We start from the raw sequence: 23,250 nt of genomic DNA on the forward strand, positions 1-23,250 counted from the left end.
CCTTCCAGGCTTGAGTCCCCATTAACCTGGGCTTACAATGTAGCCTAGCACACACGTTCACTCATGCCATGTGGGAACACTCTTTGTCAGGCGTACGCATTCATTCACGCTACACAGATCACAAGTAAAAGCCTTCCTAAAGTGCTAATGCAGATCAACAGACAAGACCAACATGTTCACTGCTTCTGCAACTTGCCAAGTTCTCAGTCTTAACACGATGGATGCTTGTGGCTGGGTGACTCTTTGCAGTTCTATGCGTGGCAGAGTGAGCTACAATGCCCATGAACACCACTCCTCAGATGCCGGTGGATATAACCTTTCCAGCAATGTGACATCACGTACATCAGCAGACATTGCCAAATGTCCCCTAGGGGATAGAATATCCCTCTCAGAAGCAACTGCTCTACCAGTAAAGAGAAGAAGAGAAATTACAAAAACGTAAGCTCTATTCAGCTGGATGTGGTGGTGCATGCCTGTAGTTTCAGTACTCAGGAGGTCTCAGCAGTTAGGATCTTGAGTTCCAGACCTTTCTGGAAGACAAAGTGAGACCCTGTCTCAAACAAACAAATGAAAGCTATTTTCAGATATAATAATAAGTTGGAGGGGCTGGGAAGGTGGCTCAGTGGTAGAGCGCTTGCCTTGCATGCATGAGGCCCTGGGTTCGATTCCTCAGCACCACATGTGCAAAAAGAAAAAAGCCAGAAGTGGCGCTGTGGCTCAAGTGGTAGAGTGCTAGCCTTGAGCTGAAGAGCTGAGGGACAGTGCCCAGTGCCCAGAGCCCAGAGTTCAGGCCCCACGACCGGACGCCCCCCCCAAAAAAATGATAAGTTGGAGTTGCATGAAGTTAGTTCTTCAGTTCTTACTCCAAAAGCACAGAAAAGGGTACCGATTCAGAGAACAGCGACCCACCGTGCTTCACCAGGAGAGATTGAAGGGTGAACCCTACATTGGGGACATTGGCATTCAACTGCAAGCTCCTCCCTGGCTAGCAGAGGGTGGGACAAAGCACCTAAGAAAGGGCAGCCAAGCAGAGGATGGTCACTGCTAGAACCAGCATCAACCAGAGAAGCAATTCCTGCCAGCTTCAGGCAGACATGCTCCGGAGAGATCTCATAAAAGACAGCTCCTTATCAGATGATAGCTTGATTTCATAAGGCTGGTGAAAAGAAAAACCACGTTTGAGAGGAAGGCACAAAGGAAGAAACAGAACTACTTACTGACTCCAGAGCGGAAGCCCATTGGGTGAGGCCAGGTTGCTGTCAAAGGCATATGCCTAGGATTTAGTCAGGGGGATTGGGTTCATGTCCCTGGCCTGCCATTCATCTGACAGTACAGCCTGGCCATCAAGGTATCTCTCCAGGTTCTACCCATTAAAAATGGGGATGGGCCAGGCGCTGGTGGCTCATGCCTGTAATCCTAGCTACTCAGGAGGCTGAGATCTGAGGATCGCGGTTCAAAGCCAGCCTGGGCAGGAGAGACCGTGAGACTCCTATCTCCAATAAACCACCAGAAAACCGGAAGTGGGGCTGTAGGTCAAGTGGTAGAGCGCTCGCCTTGAGCTGAAGAGCTGAGGGACAGCGCCCAGGCCCAGAGTTCAAGCCCCATGACCGACAACAAAAAAAAAAAAGGGGAGGGGGATGGTAAGAATCAATGTCAGATGGCTTTCCATGGTTTTCTGTGATGGTGGAAATTGAACCCAGGATCTTAAGCATGCATTCTACCAGTTTTACTTCTGGCCTCCTTTTACTTAGCTTTTTCTCCTGTTAGAGAAAAGTGATCTGAACCCAAAATTAACCAAAGGCACAGGCAATAAGCAGGTCACTATCATGTCTCTCGATTTCTGGGGCCTAGCTCTGGTGTGAAGCTTCATTACCCTAGTTGCTTTTAACGTACTTTTTATCTAGTTGGTTTCCACATCCACCTAGGAGACAGACAGCTTTCATCTTCCATTTAAAACTGAAGAATCCAAGCTTCCAAGAGGTTGAGACTAGTTCAACGGAAGTTCCATAGGTAAAGAGCATTTAGCCAACCCTACCAGGGGTAGGATGGCACAAGAGGTACAAAAACTCTGGGATATAATTTTCTGGAAGAAGTTGCAGTGAAAACCAAATTACAAAAATATTTTCTGCACTTGCTGGGTGACAGTATCTCGTGCCTATAACCCTAGCTATTCAGGAGGCTGAAATCTGAAGTCTGAGGTTCAAAGCCAGTCAAAGCACTAAAGTCCATGAGACTCTTACTGACAATTAATACCAAAAAGTAAGAGGTGGAGCTGTGGCTCAAATGGTAAAATGCCAGCCTTAGCAAAAAGAGCGAAGGAACAGTGCCAGGCCCTGTGGTGCTCAGGCCCTGTGTCCAAGCCCCAATACCAACACATGCGCGCACACACACATGCACGCACGCACACACGCATGCACGCACGCACACACACACACACACACATTACACACACACACACACACCAAAAAAACCAAGCTCCAATACCAACACACACACACACACACACACACACACACACACCAAAAAAACCAAGCTCCAATACCAACACACACACACACACAAACACACACACACACACACACACACACACACACACACACACACACACACACACACACACACACACACACACACAACCAAACCAAACGTCTGAACTTTTCCAATTAGCAACACAGTAAGATGGACAAAAGAATGTCATATGTTTGTTTTTTGTACAAAGCCATGCAGGATATTTCTGCTGCTTCTCTCTAAAAAGAAACATCCTCTTTACTGGAAAACCACTTGTTAGGTCGTATTTTTAGACATCATGGTAAAGTATCAATGAGTCCCCCTGAAAAGGGAAAGGTATAAATACTGTCAACGGGAAAAGCCATAACAAATAAAAAAAGAGAAAAACCCAAAGTGTGACTGAGAAAAGCAAAATAGGGTCTGTGGATTGTTGGGGCTTTTCTTTCTATTTTTTGCCTGTAGATGAGCTAGCCAGAAATCATGTTTTCCAGCCAACTTGGAGAAAATGGAAATTTTGGCTTCGGTCATTATGGAAGTAACAGACGCCCTGTGGTTTGGAAGCTTTCTGCTTTTTCCAACTGTCCGTTTTTGCTTTTCCTGTGAAAAGCAGCCTACGAAAAGAACAGAAGTGCTATGTCTTTCAAAAAAAATTAAAAGTTAAAGACAGGAGCAGATTGGAGGAAGGGATTTTTGAAATAAACTGTAGTAGTTTGTAATTTAATCGTACTCCAGATGCTGTTTCTGAACGGTTGGAAATCCTGAACAGAAGCCACTATGAAGTAAACACATCACGTCCACTGCCCTGGGAACCAAAAGCTGGACAGATGTTCATCAGAAAACTTGAGTCGACATAACACTGATTTTAGAGGAAGCATGCACTTGTTGGATTGTTCAGATTTACTTTTTTTCATCAACTCCATTTGAGTCTCTGACTTATGCTTTTCTCAGTATCTGCTGTATTTTGAGTCCCATGTAACTGAAGGCTACAAAGGTCCTCAGGAGATAGATTGTATTAGGATGAGAATCCAATTAAAGACAAATGCCTGTCTTTAATTGGTTGGTAAAAATGATGTATCTGGGGAAGAGGCAGATTTAGAAAAACATGACCGAATTATGAAAAGAAGTCAGCCTTGGATCTATAATCAAATAACAAATATATACAATTTCTCTTGAGATACTGGGAACTGGCTCTGTGGTCTTGTGCTGTGGTAAACACTCTGCCACTGAGCTACATTCCCTAGTCTAGAAAGTTCCTGACCTTCATGTCTAGCACTTGTCATCATAAGAGTCTCTCCCTCTCAGTCGGGATATTTCTAATTTGTAGTCCCGAAGCTCCCTCCTTCCCTGCATATATTTTACATTTTTGAATGGAATTAAAAAAATATAAGTACCTTCTCCATGACCTGGGAAGGTACAGGACAGGGAGAAGAAATAGGAAAAGGATCCAAAACACAGATGAAATAATGCCGCCTCTACCCTCAATTCCATGGTAAGAATCATGCCACACAACAGGAGGGCCGGATCCTTTGAGGGGAGAAGGTATGAAAGAGGGTCTCACAGCAGCTCCAATGAGCCCAGCATAACCATTTCAAAGCCTCCTGCGAGACACAATTCATTCTAATAATTAAGAACATATAACACTACATTTAAAATGAAGTCTAGTACTTCATACTGTTATCTCTGTTCAGTGTGTGTGTGTGTGTGTGCGCGCGTGCTTGTGTGCCAGCACCAAGGCTTTGAACTCAGGACCTGGGCATTACCCCTTAGCTCATTTTGCTCAAGTTTGGCACTCTATCATTTAGCCACATCTCCACTTCTGGCTTTTTGGTGGTTAAGTGGAGATCAGTCTCTCAGGTTTTTCTGCCTGGGCTGGCTTTAAACCTAGATCCTCTGGTCTCAGCCTCCTGAGTAGCTAAGATGGCAGGTGTGAGCCACTGGTGCCCAGCTACTCTCTGTTGTTCTTGAGGGTTATTTATGTGTACTGAGTCTACATGGAAGCAACAAGTAGACTCAGTATTGAGGGACATGCTGGTTCACTAACTGAATTCCAAGACTGAAGGAGACCCAGCCACAGCTCATCTCTTCTCCACACAGGGAATGAAAGGCAAGAGTAATCACACCACAAAAAGGACCGATGCTACAGGTTGGTGGGCTGCCCACACACCCCTGGGGAAGTTCAGTGGAACTTCTCGGGTCTGGGGACACTGTAACATTCAGAGTGCTGGAGCTCCTAGGGGACCATGGGACCGAGATGAAGGATCAGAGGGCTCAGATGTGGGCAAAGCCATGTGTTCAAGTCCTAGCTTACTTAAGTTTTGCAGAGCTTACTGCATTAACATCTCTAAAACTGGGTTAATAAAACTCATGAGCGGGGTTCTTGTGCTCGTATGTGGCAGGCACATAGCTTTGGCAAGCAACAGTCATCCTAAAAAATGAACTAATAGCTTGCTTTTTTGGTACTCATGTCCTGGGGCTCTGACTTTCATAGCAAATGCTGCATTATTTGTCCTTCCGATTCTCCTGCCACTAGAACAAAATGTAAATTTTCAGAGGACAAGAATGTATCTGAGGGCTGGGAAGGTGGCTCAGTGGTAGAGCACTTGCCTTGCATGCCCGAGGCCCTGAGTTCGATTCCTCAGCACCACATAAGCAAAAAGAAAAAAAAGCCGAAGTGGCACTGTGGCTCAAGTGGTAGAGCGCTAGCCTTGAGCTGAAGAGCTGAAGGACAGCACCCAGGCCCAGAGTTCAGGCCCCACGACCGGACCCCCCCCCAAAAAAAAAAAAAGAATGTATCTGATTCATTGTGGTATGCCTAGGTCCTAGTCCCAGGGTGCTCATAAATACTTCCCTAGTGGATGAATGAGTGAATGAATGAATAACTTTCCTTGCATATCTATCTCCTGCTTCTCTTCTGAGTTTTCTACCCCTTTCTACAGTTCAACTCCCACTGGAAATTCAGTAACTCCTTTAATTTTTTTTTTTAATTGTAGGCAAGTGCTGGTGGCTCAAACCTGTAATCCTAGCTATTCAGAGGCGGAAATCTGGAGGATCAAAGTTTGAGGCCAGCCCAGGCAGAAAAGTCCATGAGACTCTATCTCCAAAATACCCAGCTAAAAAGCCAGGCTAGAGGCATGACTCGAGTGGTAAGGGTGTCACCCCAGCAAGTGTGGGGCACTGAACTAAATTTCCTGTATACACCCACCTCCCCTCCCCCAAGCAAATTGTGTATATTCAAGGCATACAACATTTCAATTCCTTTGCCTTGAATTGTCAGAATCTTCCAATGTGTGCTGCTGTTCTCCTTCAAAATCCTTCCCTAGCTAACCAAGGCTGCTGTGACCTCAAATAACCTGCAGAGGATGGTTCCAGCTTTTTTCATTTACAAGCAGAATTGGGCATGTGCTATTCTGCTCCGTCGGCAAGTTTCCCCCACTTCGGTTCTGCCCTGTTCTAGTCTCAGTTCTGCTCTGTCTGTCAAAGGGACTCATCTTGTGAGAGGAAGTCTTTCCTGACACGTGGGGCTGTATCCAGGGAACCAAATATTGTCCCTGTGGCCTGGCCTCAGCCAGGACAGGGTGGCCTGGGCGGCACAGTTATGCAAACTCATTGCAAAATCAATTCTAGGAGTCACTTTAGGCAGGTTCTCTAGTCAACTTGACCCACTCAGTGCGAGGCTAGTATATTTGCAACATATTTGCAAGGCTGAAGATTTCTGGTTATTCAGTTTCTTTTCATTCTCTCTCCTCTCTCTCTCTCTCTCTCTCTCTCTCTCTCTCTCTCTCTCTCTCTCTCCTCTCTCTCTCTCAGAAAGATTTCACTGGTAGTCTAGAAAATGAAATTCAGGAAGTACAAGGTAATTCAAAAACTCAAGTTTAGAGTTAGTGCCGTTATTAATGGTGGCCAGATATGACATCTTGAGAGATGGGAAATATCCTCATAGTAAGGGGTAAGTGTGGGCTCCTGCTCATTGGCACCTGTGTGCCAGCCACACTCTGTCATGAGCAGGTAGGCCCTCACTCAAGCCACTGGATTCCTTTGCATCTGTTCTTTATCTGACAAACATAAATACCATTTTTTCATTGACAGAGGCTGCCATAGGAGAACTTGTGTACTGTGTCCCGCACGGTGCCTGCCATTAAGAGCCAGCCTTAATGATTACTGATAATTCCACCTGCTGCAGGAAAAGCAGCTACACGAACCAGTAAGGAACATACGGTTTTGCAGGTCTCAAAGAAGAAGAAGAAAAAAAGGAGAACACACTTTAGCTTTGGAGAGACAGCCATGGGACAGGAAGACACAATAGATCAAACATTCCCAAGCTGATGTCTCTCTGAATACAGGGAATTAAATTGATCTAAAATAACTTCAGCCAGCCCGGGAGAACACCCTTGAATGCCTTCATATCACAGGCAGATGGCCTGCTGAGAGAATCTTCTTGACCAGGGGCAGGTTAGCTTCTGAACTTAACTTCATTTAGTCTGAAAACAGCTTCTATCCCTACTCTACCCTACTAAGCCTGGCCTCTCATCTTGTTCTAATTCCCCTTCTTCCTCAGGGTCTTCTTCTATCCCATCTCCTTCCTATAGTAAGTCATATGGATTCAGAGAGGTGCCTGGCTAACCCAACTTATCCTTAATCATGTAGATTAAAAGTCATTTTCTTAGAGACATCATTGGGGAGTGCTGGTAGATGAAGATTAGAGTCTGATCGCCAGCTTCAAACCCTGACTTTGATGTGTTGCTGAAGTCAACACCATGAGAAAATGATGTCCTCTGTTTCTTTGTTTCCTAATTTGTTTAGCAGAAGTCAGATCCAGGGAAGGTTCAGTGAGCCAAGTTGCTGGAAGACCTTGGGGCTCCCTCATTGTGAGTGTTAGTGTTTGCTCTCTTGGCCCTCTCTCCATGCTTCTCTTCTGCAAAACTTTTTCAACTGTAATAAAATAATGATGTGTTTTATTTATTTAATATCTGCTTCCAGACATCACTGCACCCCTAACTTGTAGCTTGTGCTTTGCAAAGAGAGTAAATATATGTTGAAGGAAAAAAAAAGGTAGTTGCCTATTTCATGCAAATTGGGAAAGCAACGAAGTATACCTCTGTCATATAAAATATTTAAAAAGATCACTGGTTGATTTAGTAATTTCTTTTAAAAGGAAAGGAAACAGAATAGCATGAAGGAAGAGAAGTGGTATGTTAGATCTTTAGTTTGGGTCCAATAAAGAAAAGTGCTTATCTGAGCAGGATGGTACAAACCTGTAACCCCAGCTTCTTTGGAGCAGAGGCAGAAAAATGTCAAGTTTGAGGCCAGACTGGGCAAAGTTAGTGAGACCTGGACACCAAACAAACAGTAAAAGCAAACAAATAACAAAATGGGGGCATGGCTCAATGGGTAGAGTGCTTGCCTGGCAGATTGGAGGTCCAATCCCAAATACTACAAAGCAACAACAAACAAAAGTGCTTGCCCCTGGATGGAGCACTAAAGGACTGCATAATTACCACAAGCAAGCTCCTATTCTTCCCACTCAAATACACAGGCAACGGTTCCTGAGGAATCTCTGTAGGTTTACAGATTGTCCCCTCAAGTGGAGGGTGGCTATTTTAATGCTGAACAGAGCAATTACTTTCAGGCCCCACTAGAGTGACCTTACTCTCAACTCAACACAAAGCCAAGTATCAAGAGGGCCCCTGCCACGGCTTCCCTCCCGGGTTACTGCTGAAGGGATGGTTCAGGCCCACAGAGGAACAGTATAAATAGTTACAGGAGGGAGGTGACCGGCTTACTCTGAGGTTCTAAACCTCTTCAGGACCCAGATCAATAATGCGATGCACATTTCTAGCAGGCACGAAGGAGAGTAGGTGCTAGCTTTCCAGAAAACCCCATGTCTGGCTCCTGGCTATGGTTTGAATGTGCTCCTTCCGTTTTCCAGGTATTGTCCTTGTGGTAGATGAAGAGGTGGCATCTGTAAGAGGTGAGCAGTCATGAGGACTGGTCCTCCTCACTGGATGCCCTTCTGCCCTCTGCCACACGAGGATGTGAGGATGCACGGAGCTCTTTGTCCTGTCTTCTGCTTGCCACCTTGACCTTGGGCTTTTCAGCCTCTAGAACCATGAGAAATGTACCTCTGTACTTTATAAGTTACCCAACTTCAAAGCTGAGCACTGGTGGCTCATGCCTGCAATCCTAGCTACTCTGAAGGCTAAGCTCTGAGGATCGCGGTTTGAAGCCAGCTCTGGAAGGCAAGTCCATGAGACTCTTATCTCCAATTAACCACCAGAAAACTGAAAGCTGCACTGTGGCTCAAAGTGGTAGAGGGCTAGTTTTGAGCCAAAGGGGGCAGGGGAGTTCAGGTACAATGCCCAGGCTCCAAGTTCAAGACCCACAACTGACAAAAAAATTTAAATGATCCAATTTCAGGAATTCTGTTGTACCAGTACAAAAAGGATTAAGAGAGATGTCACATAGAAATCAAGCCATTACTCACTGTTTTCTGGAAGACACACAGAGTTTACTTAAGATTAATTTTTAATTTTTTTGTTGGTCATGGGGTTTGAATGGAGGGCTGGGGCTCTGTCCCGGAGCTTTCCTGCTCACTCTCCCAACTTTGAGCTACAACTCCACTTCCGGTTTTCTGGTAGTTAATGGTAGATAAGAGTCTGATGCACTTTCCTACCTGGGCTGGTTTTGAACCTAGAGCCTCAGATCTCAGCCTCCTGAGTATCAAGGATTGCAGGCATGAACCACAGGCACCCAGTTCAAGACAAAATTTTTGGCCAGGTGTGGTGGTTCATGACTGTAATCCCAGCCTATATAGGAAGCACTGGTAGGTGGATTACAGTATGAATTTGGCCCAGGCAAAAACATCTTACCTATAAAATAAAGGAAAGCAAAAAGGGCTGGGGACATAACCCAAATGGTAGAATCAGCAAGCTCCTGCTAAGTGTGAGGCCCTGAGTTTAAACTCCAGTACTATGAGAGAAAGAAAAAAGAACAAAGAAAGAAAGCAAGAAAGACAGAGAAAGCAAGAGAAAGGAAAGGAAAGGAAAAGAAGGGAAGGAAGAGAAAGGAACACGAAGAAAGAAAGAAAAAAAATAAAGAACCGAAGAAGGAAAGAAAGAAAGAAAGAAAGAAAGAAAGAAAGAAAGAAAGAAAGAGAAGGAAAAGAAGGGAGAGAAGGAAGAGAAGGAAGAGAAGGGAGAAAGAGAAAGAAAAGAAAAGAAAAAAGAAAGAGAAGAACAAACTTGAGTCTCCCCCCCCCCCCCCACCCGACCTGGGGCTTCAACTCAGGGCCTGGGCACTGTCTCTTCTGAGTTTCTTTTTTTGCTCAAGGCTAGCACTCTACTACCTGAGCCACAGTGCCAACTTCGGTATTTTTTTCTGTTTATGTGGAACTGAGGAATCAAACCCAGGGCTTCATGCATGCCAGGGAAGCACTCTACCACTAAGCCACCATCCCAGCCCCAAACTTCAGTTCTTAAGCCAGGAGTTCTCTCTTGTCTACTAAGGAGATTAGCACAGTTTGCTACGCCCTGTCTTCTCCTGAAACATAAAGAAAACATGCAGGTGGGACTCATTCCCCGAAGGCCTTCTATAACCTTCATCAAATTTCTATTGGGCTCATGTTATTCAAAGGGCTCAGAACAGGTTCTTACTGTTGAATCCTGACTCAAGCCAGGATTGAAGACTGTAAAGGACACACAGCCATCACTGGCCAACATCACTGCCCAGGGAATACAGACAGGTGTTTACAGGGTCAGACGTCTCATATGTCCCAACTACCAAAGGCTGATGGATGGCCTGACCTCTAGGATTAGAGACCACAGGTCTGCAGGGAGTCAAGTGGTCCCTATTTATGCTCTGTGGACAGTACATGGCCTGAAAACAAATCATGTGTTCATTAGACGCTCAGTTTCAGGATAGTATATAAATGTTTTCATGACATCACTGTCTTCATTTGCTATATTCTGTGTGTATGAATATTCGCATATATACATACATACATGTATATATATATATATATATATATATATATATATATATATATATATATATATATATATATATATATATATATAGTTAAGTAATAGGAAACACCTCATATTAGGTACATCTTTAGTGCCAGATGGTATTTTTAATTACTCCCATCAGAAACTTCCAGGGATCTCTGGCTTTATAACTTGCAAAAGGAGGATTTACATGCAACAATGTCCATCAACACCTAGTCTCAACGCTTCCTTTCTCTGTTTCCTGTGGCCATCTACTATCAAAACCAGAATGTTTACCAATGGACTCCCAAAATGCAACCGCTCACTCTCTGTCTGAGGTGACAAGATTTAATCTCTACCTAGATAGATTTGATTCTTACAGTGATTATGGCCAAAGTCAGTGTAATCTTTTGCAAAATGGTATTGATTAAATTCTACCATACACAACCATGTTTTGTTAACAGCTTTCAGTTCCTGAGTGTGAGTGGGAAAGGAATTAAGAGTAAGCCTGTAAGAGCTACTGCCAAAATCTGGGGAGTGACTTTTTGGACTTGCTAACAGGCAGTGTGGCCTAAACTTTGGGGCTGTGTCTCATTCAACTCTGTGAGCCCAGCCTGACACAGTGTGGTGCAGAGCTTGTCCAGGAAACATGGGCACTTCTTGTTTGAGACAGTCCTGTTTTGTTGTTCAGGCTTGCCCCAGATTCTGTGCTCAAATAATCCCCCTACCTCAGTCTCTCCAGTCTGGTTGGGGTAACAGATGTATACTATACACCACCAGGAGTATGAGAACTGTGTGTGTGTGTGTGTGTGTGTGTGTGTGTGTGTGTGTGTGTGTGTGTGTGTGTGTGTGTGTGTGTGTGTGTGTGTGTGTGTGTGTGTGTGTGTGTGTGTGTGTGTGTGTGTGTGTGTGTGTGTGTGTGTGTGTGCGCGCGCGCGCGGCTTGAACTCAGGGCTGGGCTGGGGAGCCATCACTGAGCTTTCTTTGCTCAAGGCTACCACTTGAGCTCCATTTCCAGATTTTTGGTGGTTAGATTTAAGAGTCTCACAGATTTTTCCTGCCAAGGCTGGCTTTGAACTGTAATCCTCAGATCTCAGACTCCTGAAGAGCTAGGATTGGAGGCGTGAGCTACTGGCTCCCAGCCTTGTCTTGACAAAGAATCGGGAATTGAAAGTGAACCATTATGAGTCATATCCCCTGCTCATACCCTGATTCTTTTCTAGAGGACATCTCAGCATCTGGTTGCAGTGAGTGGTCATAGCCATTTCTCCATCCCCAGCACTGCCTGACTCAGCCTGCTCCTATCCCACACTGCATCATTAGTGCTAAGATATCTGGGCCCAATGGACCTCATCCTTTCTAAGTGGAAAGGAAGGAAATAAGAGAGAAGGACAAAGATGGAGAGACACAGATGGAGGTAACACAGAGACAGAGGAAGCTGCAATTTAGAGGGTTACCAGCATTTCTAAGCTAAAAATGAAACAGCACTGGTGTAACCTCTACATCCATTGGTAAGATTGGTAAGAGCTTGAATAGGAAAATAGAGCACCCCATCTGTGGTATGTGGTAGTGCCGCCCAGCTCTCTTTCTTGTGTGCTGTGCTCTACCACCATTCACAAGATAAAGGTCCCCCAGGAGGACAGCTTCTGGACCATTCCCACTACCCATAGGAATGCCTGTATCCAAATTTTCTGCCTTGGTCTGTTTTCTGTTGCTATAATGGCATATCTGAGATGGGGCCATTGATAAAGAAGTTTCTTTGGCATGCTGTTTTGGAGGCAAAAGTCCACATGGGCAAAGACTTTGTGCTGCTTCTGCTTCTTCATAGAGGAAAAGCAGAGGGGCAAGTGGGTACCAGTGAAATGAAGAGGGTGACCTTGCTGTTAACAGCCTGTTCTCAAGGTAAGTACTGCAGACCATCTCTCCTAGCAACATCAGCATCCCTGGAAGACCCTCACCTCCCCACACCTCCATTTTAGGAAGGATAATCCTAATAAATGAATGTTGGGGGTGGGGCATGACTTCTCATGGAGAAGATGGTTTAAAAAAGTAAAGTCTTAAAAGAACAAGTATAAATGCTGCTGGCTTATTCATTTTAACATACAAAGCAAATTAAAAGGAAATAACTTAACAAGAGATGAAAGAAGTATCTATACATTTTGGAGCCCTAGTGTCTACAAGGGCTTCCTTTAATGAAGAAATAACAACAACAACAAATTACACATATTCCCTGAAAGAAAGAGGGAACATGTCTAATTCCTTCCTTTTCTAAGTTTGCTGTTATTGGAAAGATAAACTGTTTGACTAACATCACCGGATTACATTAACAAATATTAATGTAGAGTTCATCTACAAATCAGCTTTGCCCTTTTAGTGAAAGGTAAAGCTTTTCACTGTATAGAGATGCTTTATTTTAAAAATTATGTTGTTTTTCCAGCACAAAATGAGAAGAAAATCTTAACGTGAGCTTCACACAATACTATCTCAAGGATGAATCAAAGTCTTGCATTTTATTGATATCTTGAGACAGGCCTCTGTTGACAGGTATTCACATTTTTCAGGTGCCCATGGTAAACTCAAAGCAAGGAGAAATGGTTTTGGTGCTTTATTTTTTATCTAGTACCACAACTTGTGACTGAAGATAAGACCAGCGGCTTTTTATGCTTGGGGTCTTTTGTACAACTACCCACTACTTCTGCCAGCAGTTAATTAGCAGTGGACCCTTATCTGAACACAGTTCCCATGTTTCTATCATAACTTGCAGGCTCCCATGCCATATACTCAGTGCAGTGCAGTGCAGAGATGCAGGGAATTAGGGAGAGGGATCAAAGTATGATGCGCACAGAACTGGGACTCAGGTGTTGGATTCTAGGCTATGCTCTGCAGGGAGTGGAGAATCCCTCTACCTCTCTGGCTTTTAATCCTTTTGGTAATAGAATTTGGAGGCAAGACAAAATGACTTACAAGCTTTATTCTAGCCTGAATATTTCCTGGCATAAATGCCTCTCTCTGGCAATTCTACTCTACCAGTGATATCTCCCCCCAACCTCTAATTCCAGCCATGACTGGGCACTCTGGGGAGAGAGAGACACTCAGCTGTCTGCAAATCTCTCTCCATTCTGTATGCCAACTGTTGGGACCAAGTTCACTGCAACACATGGAGTGCGATCTAGAGTAGAAGCTGGCAAGTCTGAGAATAGTTTAGGCCCTTTGGAAAGGACTGTATAACAAGTTGTCTTACTATAAGGAGACTGAATCATTTCTGAGCCCCTGGGTCACAGTCATTCCTACTTTAAGAGTCTCAGCCACAGGAGTGCATTATGGGAAAGACCCTAATCCTATCCACACCTGCCAGCATTAGATACTTGAGGTAAGACTGACCTAGACATAAGCGGTTCATTTCTAAGGCTACATGTTTGTGTAACTACAGCGGTGGGTTCTGTCCCAGTGTCCACTGAAATGCATATTTATTTCCTTGACCGTCTGTTCTCTCCCAACCCACTTCCTCACAGACTTCCTTCAATCCCCAAGAGTTCTGCATCCACGCAATGAGTCAATTTCCTTTATTTCCTGAAGTTGACACAGATTTCTTTCCCTTCCCCCTTTGCCAACATCTACTGATCAGTGAATTAAAATGGACACACAGCAAGGGACTTAATGAGGTTACCATAACCATATTACAAAGGAGGAGAGAGAAAAAAGCTTCCCTTTAATAAGGATGTAGGACTTCCTCGGACCAATCATAGAAGTTTTATTCATTCCTTGGGAGCTATTTCCCCAAAATGGTATTTCCGAGTCTCTACCTCAAGGTCTACTGAATTCTCCTCACGGAGACTTCACCGTGAGCTAGAGCAGCCGCCAGACCTCAGTCTTGCTGTTTTCCTAAAGCAAAACAGAGCTGCATATCCCAGGCTCCCTTCTGAAAGGCCACTAATGAGTTCTGGGACACCAGGCTCTTGCTGCCAAGTACCCACAAAAATGGAGGAGGCTTCCTTGCCTTCATAGTTTGCCGATATGATTGAGAAGTACAAATCTGGGGCTGGGAAGGTGGCTCAGTGGTAGAGCGCTTGCCTTGCATGCTCGAGGCCCTGGGTTCGATTCCTCAGCACCATATAAGCAAAAAGAAAAGAGCCGGAAGCGGTGCTGTGGCTCAAGTGGTAGAGCGCTAGCCTTGAGCTGAAGAGCTGAGGGACAGCGCCCAGGCCCAGAGTTCAGGCCCCACGACCGGACCCAAAAAAAAAAAAAAAGAAGTACAATTCTAAAAGCAATTAAAAAATGTTTGCTATTTACTGACAGCCTTCTCAGTTTCCTTTCTGCATTGGTAAAAGAGCTTGAGTCTTTGCAATCCAAAAATAATTAAGAAAGAAATCACAGAGGGGAAAAAGGTAGGTATAGAGGGGTGGTAAATGAAATTATATACTTGAACAGAAACCACCAAAGTTCTAAAGTAAATCAACAAACCAGCCTTTTAATACCTTCCAAAGAGCAAATCTAGCACTTTGGACAATAACAGGAAACCCCACTTTGAGAGAAGGGTATTCAGGATGAGCCCCGTTTGGGCACCCACCTGGAGTTTATCCGACTCTGTTTTGGAAAGACTGAAAATAAATATTTCTTGTCACTTCCTTGTTGGAAATATGGCTTCTGAAATAATAGACTGAGTTTAGTCCATCCCAGTTTCATGTTAAAATCTGTCCTAGATTTTGCTAAGAGATGCCAGTAAAAGCTCCAACAGTCCTTGTAATAGAAGATGAAAAAGAGAAGTTACTCTTACCTCCAATCCATGATCGCAGCTCATTTAAAGGGACAGGAGAGAGACTGTACGGGACAAAGGACACATGTAGTAAGCACCGTGGCCTGTGTGTGCTGTGCCTGCGTTTTCCAACGCCAAGCTGGTGGAAGTTGGGACCTAAACCCCCTGACGCCTTCCGCTGCCATATAATCTCAAGGAAATGACCTTACTGTTTGTTGCTTTGATTAGAAACAAAAGCTTTCTACATGAGTCAGGGACCCAATGTGAGGACAGGGGAAGGGAAGGGAAGGGGGGTGGGAAGAAAAGCACCTAAAAATGTATTTCTTTTGGTCACCTCAAACTCTTTCTTCATTACCCATTTAAATGCATGATGAAATTGCTGTGTTCTCAACTTTATCAATGAACGCGTGATAGCAGTAGGGTCATTATTCACAGATGGGCACCGACCTGTACCAATTCTAACTCCAATGCTGGTGCTTCGTTCAGGGCGTGCTCTGGATAAGGGTGGGAACTTAGTGCATGGAAATACACGTAATATTTAACTCAGCTTTGCACCTCGCAGACATTTCCTGTCACCAGCTTTTCCACTCAGCAACAAGTTCTGAATCCCACGGGACTCTTATTCTTAGGAATAGGAGTTAGCACCGATGATGCCAGACACAACAGAACATCGTGACAGGATGGCTGGAGGCAGAGAGGATTGATTTCATCATTTGCATTTCACAAAATCATCTACTATTGGAATTACTCCAAGGGTTGGAAATTATACAAATATATTATACTTTGAGGCATGAAAGTAGAAAGAAAAATAGAATTCAGGAGAAATAATACATTCACTTGTGTGTGTTTGTTTTTGCTAGGCAAGCATTCTATCACATGCGCACACCTCTAGTCCCTTTTACTTTTAGAGTGGTTAAGTGAGCTAGCTTCTCTTGTTTGAAATTAAGAGCCTCCTGGAATTTTGCACAAGGTTATAGGTACAGGTTAAAAAAAACAGTACGAGTTCTAGATTAAGTGAAATATAGTGTCTTGTAGCTTGTGGTCTTTAGAAAAGTTACTTGATCTGAGAATTCATTTTCTCCTGTGACATGAAGACAAAAATCCCTATTAAGTGAGATACTGAATACAAACACAGAGCATTTGGTTGCACGTAAATATCTAGTATCTAAAGATTCCCCAAACTTATCCCCCAGAAATGAGGCTTTATCTTCTTTTCAAAGAATTAAACTACTCAAAACTACAACCTAATGTCTTACTCAACCTAACGCCTGAGCAAGCATTCTGGTAGGAGAAGTTAAAATTCCCTTAGAGGCTAAGCACTGGTGGTTTACTCCTGAAATCCTAACTACTCAGAAGACTGAGATCTGGGAGAATCATGGTTCAAAGCCAGCCTGGGCAGGAACTTTGTGAGATTCTTATCTCCAATTAACCAGCAAAAAGCCAGATGTGGAACTACCTCTATACTCATGAAAAGGTGGAATGCAATTACTCTGTAAAGAGAGCTCAGGATGTTAAACGAGGTAGAACCTCGCCTGCCATACGCAGGAGCAGAAGAACAGAGGCAAAGCCAGCCCCACCCAACATGAGCCTGCTGCGCTTCCAGACAGCTCCTGACAAGTGGTCAGACACAGGGAAGAAATTAACCTGGCATCCAGGAATGGAGACAGGAAGTCCTGTCTGAGGAAATCCGTGTCAGTCCATTTTCTGTGGCTATCACAAAATACCTGAGATGGGCACATTCCAGCTAAACAGGTTTCCAGCTGACCAATTCCCCTACTCCCCCCACCCCAGTTACAGGAATCAGGGAGGAAATATCTCTGTTCTTGTGACTTACAGTGAGAAAGTAGCTGGAATGAGAGTCCAGGGCTACTAGGACGGCTGGAGACAGACGGGCTCTAATGACAATGTCTGAATTATGGATTCCACAGGATCCAAAGTTGTTCTCGGGACTTTTCAGTCTATAATTTTCATAGAATTGCTTTAACTTAGTTTTGGCTTAATTTTTTTTTTTTGCAAATGAAAAGATGCCTTTCAATCTTCCAGTTGGTGAGAGAAAGGACAATTGGAATCCTGTAGACCCTTAATTAACCCTGACTCACATGGTTCAAGACACAGGGGACTTGATGAGGCTCCAGGTGACAAGATAGAGTGTGATGTTGAAGAATGGATTATTATTATTATGGATTATCATTATTATTATTATTTTGCCAGTCCTGGGGCTTGAACTCAGGGCCTGGGCACTGTCCCTGAGCTTCTTTTGCTCAAGGCTAGCATTCTACCACTTGAGCCACAGTGCCACTTCCAGCTTCTTATATTTATGTGGTACTGAGGAATCAAACCCAGGGCTTTATGCATGCTAGGCAAGCATGCTACCACTAAACCACATTCCCCACTGGAAAGGATTATTTTTGATGTGCTAGGGTAACAGGCAAGAGTGGGGAGACAGTAGATTCCACAGGGTGGTCCTAGAGATCTCATGCTCAAAGGCCTGATTAAGAACAGCGGCACTATCCGCTCTACCCAACTTGAACCCACTGTTCTTCCAGACAGCGCCCAGCAAGGTAGCCAGGCACAGGGAATTCCTGGGATCCAGGAATGTGGACCTAGGGAATCCTACATAAAGAAATCTGTCTTGGTCTAGTTTCTGTGTCGATCGCAAAATATCAGGGACAGTAATCGATAAAGAATAGACTTCTGTTTACATTTTGATTCTGGAGGTGGAGCAGTCCAAGTGTAGAACACAGACTTTTTGAAGTTTGCTTGCAATCACATACCTGATAGATGGAATCACATGAACAAGAGATACCAAGTACCAACGTGGGTCTTTTGTTCTTTGTAATGTTATTATGGGGTCTCTCCATGCATGGTCTCATTTAATCCTAACAATCCCCTAAACATCCAACCTCCAAATACCATTAACATGGCACTTCCAGGATTACATTTCTCATGCATGAGCTCTGGAGAAAAACCATTTAAATCCTACAGTCCAGCTGAAATGGCAGTGTCATCCAAGAATGGGTTCAAATGGAAAGAGAGCATTCTGGCAACAGACTATAAAATACAAATCCTGACACAGTGGGCAATCATCTACTTGGGGGAGTTTGGCCATGTGTGGTGGCGGCTTACGGGGGCTTACCAATTTAGGGAAAAATATGTGGATGCATGGCCCCGACTTTTAAAGGAATATAGAGGCTTAGAAACTTTTACAAGAAGCTTTACATGTCTCACAAAACAATCGCTTTTGTCCCACAGCACTCCACATGCTGAGCGGATGCCAGAGACATCATCAAATCCAATTCAGGCAATGCCCTGTGGTTTCCCCCCAAGCAGTGGCTTAACTTAGCACTAAACCATGCATCTGAACTAAGAGGACAAACTGGAAGATGGGCTGTAGACAGACAGACAGACAGACACACACACACAAAACTTCTCATCCTTCTGTTATCAGCCTGTAGAGCCAATTGACAGTTTAATTCCCGTATTCATTGAGTACTAACTTCTGCAGCAACTCTGCAGGGAAGTGGGAGTTCTATTCCACGTCCCATATATAGCCTGGACCTTGTGCTTTCCTCCTGCTATCACCTCCTCCTCCTCCTCCACTTTGCTGCCTGCAGCCCTCTCCCACACACGCTGGTTTCTGGTCTTCATCTCCTACCATGCCTGTACATCAAAGCTCTATGAATAGCTGCTGTTTGATTTTTCCCCTACAACTTGCCTTCATTCTAACCACTGTTGCTTTAGGTATCCATTAGTGCTGGCATCATGGCTGGGTGAGTTTTGGGTCCCACAGAATAGTTCTTTAAATATTTATTTATTTACTTATTATTAGCTTATTTACTTATTTATTTATTGCCAGTATGAGGGTTTAAACTCAGGGCCTGGGTGCTGCCCTTTAGCCTTTTTGCTCAAGGTTAGCACTCTACCCATTGGGCCACACCTTCACTTCCAGCTTTTTGCCGATTAATTGGAGAGAAGAGTTTCCCAGACTTGTCTGCCCAGGCTGGCTCTGGACTGTAATGTTTAGACCTCAAACTCTTGAGTAGCTAGGATTATAGGCAGAAGCAACCAGTGAGCTCTTCATAATCATTTCAAACAAGGAGCCCCACATTTTCATTTAGCATGGGGTCCTGTGAATGAGGTGCTTGGCACTGCTTGGTATTGTGCTAGGTAGTGCTGGGTTCACAGTGGTGGGCAGGAGAGAAACTCAGAGGGGGCCAAGAAATTATAAAAAATATATAAATAAATAAGTAACACACCAGATAATTGTAGAGGAGAGTTGCTCTATGAAACAAATGGAGAAGAGGTCATGATACAAGGGCCCATGATGGGAAGGGGGTTGGTAGTGAGATGCAGGGCTGAGATCATTCGAGCTAGATGAAGGTGGCCAGCCAGGGCTGAGCTCAGGGCTGTGTTTTGCTTTGTTCAGTGTATACTTGGGGCACCTGGAAAGCTTCAGCGACTCTTGGAATGAATAGGACTTCTGTTTAAAAAGGAAAATCACCCAATCCAGAAAATTAATTCATCCTTTACTAGGAACTGGGACTCCATGATAAGCGACACTCAAAGTTTATTTCAGGTCTCCTCGCCACTGCATGGCTCAGCAGTCCCTTCCAGGGGACATGGTGTCCAGGACAAACAGCCCACGGAAAAGCCCATTACTCATGGCCCCTCCAGGCCGAAGAAGAGGGAGGTTCCTTGTGCTGGGTGGATTCTCTTACTTTCTTAAATGCAAATGGAAACAGCAAAATGAAAGGGGAGAGGGGCAGAGTAGGGGTGGGGTTCCTTTCTGTCTGGGCCACAGGATCAGATCCTGGCTTTTCACTCAGCTTCTTGGGTGATGTTTTGACACAAACTGCAGAATCTAATCTCTTTCCTGTGTTTGGAAAAATAAATATCATTTTATTTGGGGGCGGGGAGGTGTTGCCAGTCTTGGGGCTTGAACTCAGGGCCTAAATGCTATCCCTGCGATTTTTTTAGTGCTCTACCAGACCTTCCTGCCCAGGCTGACTTTGAACCATGTTCCCCAGATCTCAGGCTCTTTAGTAGGTAGGGTAACAGGTGTGAGTCACTGGCACCCGGCTGAAGTTCATTTTTGAAGTTCATCTTACACACAAGACACTGGGGCTCAAAGAAGTTTGGTTGTTGTGTCAGGGCAGGGTTAGAAGAATAGAATTTGAACTCAGAACGCAGTCTGTCTTTCAGGCAGAGCCTTTGTATTTGGTTGCTGGGGATAGCATGAAACGCACCCAAGGGTTAACACTCAGACATGCTGTCAGATTTCCTTCCTGTCTCTGTACAATCTGTTGGTTGTTTCATTTTCCTCTGTTTCTTTTTGCATTTCGTTAAAAACAAAGTGAAACCTTCCATGAAGGAAAATTTCCACTACAAAGGAAAAGACAGAGTGGTTCAGGAACACGAGGTTATCTTCACCTTGTTAACCCTGGGCCGCCTACAGTCCCTCTACTTTCTTCCTCTGGGAGCTGTTTTGAAGAAAAACTAAGGCTTCAGGTAATCTGTAAAAATGTTTCAATCTAAATCAAAAACTCTTTTGACAAACATAACTCTAAACACCTTAAAAAAATCTTCAAATCTTCAAATATCTAGAGTTCAGCTTTTCCAACAGATTGATGTCTCTTTGTACATCCACACACACACATCCACACACACACACACATCCACACACACACACACATCCACACACACACACACATCCACACACACACACACACACACACACACACACACACACACACACACACACACACACACACACACACACACACACACACACACACACACACACACACACACACACACACACACACACACACACACACACACACACACACACACGGTCAGTTGTAGGGCTTGAGCTCAGGACCTGGATGCTATCCCTGAGCTTTTTTACTCAAGGTTAGAGCTCTACCACTTTGAGCCACAGCTCCACTTTTGGTTCTCTGGTAGTTAATTGGTGATAAGAGTCTTACAGATTTTCCTGCCCAGGGTTGGCTTATACTGTGATCCTTAGACCTCATCCTCCTGAGTAGCTAGGATTACAGACTAGAGCTACTAGCACCCAGCTATTTATTTATTGTGAGATGGGTCTTGTTATATACCAAAGGCTGGCTTCAAACTTGAGATCCTTTTGTTCTTCTGCCTTCTGAGTGCTGGGGTTACAGATGTGTGCCATCATGCCCCGCCGCTTTTCTTTTTCAAGTGTGTTGGAACCAAGATCCAAAATAAGCCCTTGTTTTGAAACTGGCTTATATTTCTCTTAGATCTCTGCTGATCTGTAGATTCTCTGTAAGGGAGCAAACATAGCCAGTACCAGGTCACACACTGTCCTGTCTGTGTCCAGACTACCGCAGCTGCTGTGCTGATGATTCTGGCCCAGTCCTTCCTTCTGGCTCGGGCTACAGCCAGGAGTATGCTACCCTCGCTTCTCAGTGGGCAGAAGGGGGCAAGTGGCCTTCTGGCAGCTGGGATAGGAAGCACTCACTGAGAGCCTCCTTTCCACCATTTGCCTCCTGGACACCTCCAGAAGAGAGGCCAGATACTAGCAGGATGCCCATAGTGCGTGCTGGTAAGGGGCAGTGACAAAATTCCTCTTTGGGGAAACTTCCTGCAGCAATTCTGGTTGCCCTCTGAGTTCGTGAGTCCTGGTTAAAGTCCATCTACAATCTGGTGAACAGTCCAATCTCTCCTTCCCCACAGGGCATGAGGGGTGAAGGATCTTGACAAGCAGGAGCTCAACAGCTTCCATCACCTACCAGTGATTCGATCTGCTGCCCTACAAGCCAGACAAATCATGGCCCGTAGTCGCTGATGGCTAGGAAATCTTGCGGGGACCATTCAGCTCTGGTGAATTTATATTGAAGTTAATAACTACGGAGTTAGAATGCCTCCTAAGCCCAAAGATCTCAGATATGATGAAGGGAAAGAAAAAATACACAATGCCCTGTTTTCTTCCCATTGTAGGAGTTCTCTTTTGGTAAAAGATACAAATAAACAAAGGCCCTGGTGCTGCTCTTCCAGTTCATCTAAATGAAGTGTGGAGCATTTATAAAGGGATGTAACACAGCAGCTAATACACACTAAGTAATAAATGGGGGAGCTATAGTATAAGCCAAACAGTCCACAGACTAAATGAAATCTCTCTTCCCTACGATGTCCAAAGCTTAAGGTTTTGCTGCATGCTGCCGAAGCAACGTGTCATTCTGACACCTGGATTTCAATCAGTGCTCAACGTCAACCCATTAATGAGCCAAGGAAATTCTGTATCACTCGGAGATGACACACATTTTCAAAGAACTACCATTCGCTCTCCGGTCTGGCTTTGAAAACATTCATAAACCAATCCCTACACCATGATCAAAGGCAAGAATGAGTCCAGAACTCCGAGCATCACAACCCTGAGGAAGATGTGGAAGTGAGAGAATTCTCCTAGAAAATGAAGTAAAATGAAAACCATAGGAAAACTCCAGTTCTGGATAGTAGATGAGCAGAAATCAAAAGCTGTTGGCTAGGCATTAAAAAAAAGGAGGTTCCTGGGGGAGGTGGAGGCGGGAAGGGTGGTAAGGGAAAAACAAAGGAGGGTAACAATGCTCGACAAGAAATGTACTCATTACCTTACTGATGTAAGTTACAGTTACTGATGTAACTGTCATCACTCTGTACCACATCTTTACAAGAAAATGAAATTTAAAAAAGGATTCTGGTGCATGCAGTGCCAATGTATAGTGGCACAAACTCTTTGGAAAACCAAAACCCTTCTAAATTCCAACAATGTAACTTTAAGATATTTATCTTATACATATTTGTCTTATGCTTAAGGATGCTTAACTACCCTTCTAGAGGGGGATGATGGAATTAATTATGGTGAGTGGTACATGTGAACCCCTGAATATTGAATAAGCAACATTTATGAAAACATCTCCACGTAAGTTGGTACACAAGACAAAGTAGTAAATAGATAAGAACATTTCAGGACAGAAAGTATGTATAGAA

At 44.2% G+C, this 23,250-nt stretch overlaps 1 protein-coding gene across 6 annotated transcripts in view; it reads right to left on the reverse strand.

The window, feature by feature from the left end:
- The window catches only part of Frmd4b (FERM domain containing 4B), a 273,238-nt gene that overhangs the window by 119,122 nt on the left and 130,866 nt on the right, over positions 1-23,250 (reverse strand). Inside the window, exon 1 of one of the 6 annotated variants that reach the window (XM_070018939.1) lies at positions 15,265-15,339. The exons of the other annotated variants lie outside the window; for them this stretch is intronic. Within the exon in view, the coding sequence (XP_069875040.1) occupies positions 15,265-15,288 (24 nt within the window). The 5' untranslated portion in view covers positions 15,289-15,339. Of the gene's footprint in view, positions 1-15,264; positions 15,340-23,250 lie in introns of those variants that run through there. 6 annotated transcript variants of the gene reach the window in all.

This window comes from Dipodomys merriami, unplaced genomic scaffold (assembly GCF_024711535.1).
Source record: "Dipodomys merriami isolate MVZ:Mamm:240054 unplaced genomic scaffold, mDipMer1.0.p SCAF_13, whole genome shotgun sequence".
In the NCBI taxonomy this organism is placed as follows: domain Eukaryota; kingdom Metazoa; phylum Chordata; class Mammalia; order Rodentia; family Heteromyidae; genus Dipodomys; species Dipodomys merriami.